At 33.9% G+C, this 2,063-nt stretch overlaps 1 protein-coding gene across 1 annotated transcript; it reads right to left on the reverse strand.

Moving 5' to 3' along the window:
* Positions 1-369: 369 nt before the first annotated feature.
* On the reverse strand, positions 370-1,601 carry LOC106538334 (olfactory receptor 14A16-like). Its single transcript, XM_087714572.1, has 2 exons — positions 700-1,601; positions 370-412 (listed from the first exon to the last, which is right to left on the reverse strand). Exons 1-2 carry the CDS (start codon positions 1,599-1,601, stop codon positions 370-372), a joined length of 945 nt encoding a protein of 314 aa, XP_087570698.1.
* Between the last annotated feature and the right edge of the window lie 462 nt (positions 1,602-2,063).

Genomic DNA, 2,063 nt, shown 5'->3' on the forward strand with positions numbered 1-2,063 from the left:
GATTTGTTAGTTAACATTGTTAACATAAACCATATCAGAGGAGAAATAGATCCTGTTGGAGTGAATCTTTAGAAGAAATAATTTATATGTTAAAATAGGATGTTTACAATGTATTACAATCTTTTTACATTTAAATTTACAATTTATTATTTACAATTTTGTGTACAATGCAATTTATGTTCAAAAATTGTTAAGGATTTTTTTACCAAAATTGACACCCTTGTTCATGAGAATATTGCTACATGCAACTATTTTGCACAAATAAAACCTGTGCTTTGCCTCTAGGAAAGTATATCTATATGCAAACATTTTGCACAAGTGTAGTCTATATGAAAGACCAGCTCTGTGTTACCAAGCCAAAATTTAACATTATCTCCAAATAGAAATCCTATTCATAACACTTTTTAAGAGTGTGGGAACACTCTTAATTTCATCTAATAGTGCTTTCCTAATGTCAAACACAAGAGACATTGGGGGCCTCAGATGCCTTTAAATACAGCTCCAAATGCTTGCAAGAAGGCCAATGATTAAGGATCCAAGAGGTTGGCTCAGAAACGTTCAGTTACAAAAGATTTAGCCTCTATTTCAGCTTGATCTCTTTTTGCAATGTCTTCCTTATAGCAGGAACATGAAAGTAAAAGATAAAGGTACAATTATATCACACATAAAGGAAAGCGTAAATGAAAGAAATTTTCAAATTTCCCTAGCTTAGAGAGAATTTTCTTATTTCTCATACTATAAATGATTGGGTTGAACAGAGGTGGAAGAATGGAATATAAGACAGTTAACATTAAATCTAAGTAAGATGTGGAATTTGAGGCAGGCCTCAGATAGGCAAAGATCACAGTTATTGTAAACATAGAAACAACTATAAGGTGGGGAGCACAAGTAGAAAAGGCCTTTTGCCTTCCCTGTACAGATGGGATTTTCCACACTGTTTTGAAGATAATGACATAACTTACAATGATAAAAATAAAGCAACCTAACCCACCAAAGGCACTTGCCACAAGTATTCCAACTTCAACTAGATTAAAGCCAGAGCAAGATAGATTTAGTAAATATGGAATTTCACAGAAAAACTGGTTAACAATATTAGAACAATAATGGACTGAAAAGGTGCCACTGGTATGCAGCATTCCATAGAGAAGACTAGAGACCCAAACCAGAATCATTATTTCAGTGCAGGTTTTCCAATTCATCACCATCTCATAATGCAGTGGTTGGCAAATGGCAACATACCGATCATATGCCATTGCTGTGAGAAGAAAGAAATCAGAAGCTACAAATGAGACAAAGAGGAAGACTTGAGCAACACAACCAAAGTAAGAGATGCACCTGGTATCCTTGAGGGAATTTATCATGGATTTTGGAACAATAACAGAAATCAATCCCAGATCTTGCACAGCCAAATTCATCAGAAAAAAGTACATGGGTGTGTGCAGTTGATAATCAAAAGTTATTGCAAAAATGATTAGAAGGTTTCCTATTATTGTTGCAAAGTAGAATACTAAAAATGAGAAGAAGTGTAGAAGTTGCAGCTGTCGAGTTTTTGAAAATTCCAGGAGCAGAAAATAAGAAGGTACTGTGGTCACATTATCCATTTTTCTTGTATGACCAGACCAGAAGAATATCATATCTGCAAAGGAGCAGAAGGTAGTTAAAATGAAATAAAATGTACAAAGCTTTAATATTTAGTTAAAATAAACATAAAATTGAATACATCCTATAAAAAATAATGCAGTTTTTTTACATTTCTGTCCAAAAGAACTCCAATTTCAACTAGATTGAATCCAGAGCAGGATAATTTAGCAATTGTGGAATTTCAAAGGAAAACTGGTTTACAATATTAGAACCCAAATGGATGGAAAATGTGCCAGTGATGTGCAACATGCCATAGAGAAAACTGGCAATCCAAACCAGACTCACAATTTCAATGCAGGTTTTAAATTAATCAGTGTCTCATATTGGAGTGGGTTACAAATTGCAACATAGTGATCATATGCCATAACTGTCAGGAGGAAGAAATCAGTAGCTGTAAAAGATGCAAAAAGAAAGACTTGAGC

This window comes from Thamnophis sirtalis, unplaced genomic scaffold, assembly GCF_051295495.1.
Source record: "Thamnophis sirtalis isolate CommonGarterSnake01/CBP01778 unplaced genomic scaffold, rThaSir2_p1.2 scaffold_4, whole genome shotgun sequence".
Classification (NCBI taxonomy): Eukaryota; Metazoa; Chordata; class Lepidosauria; order Squamata; family Natricidae; genus Thamnophis; species Thamnophis sirtalis.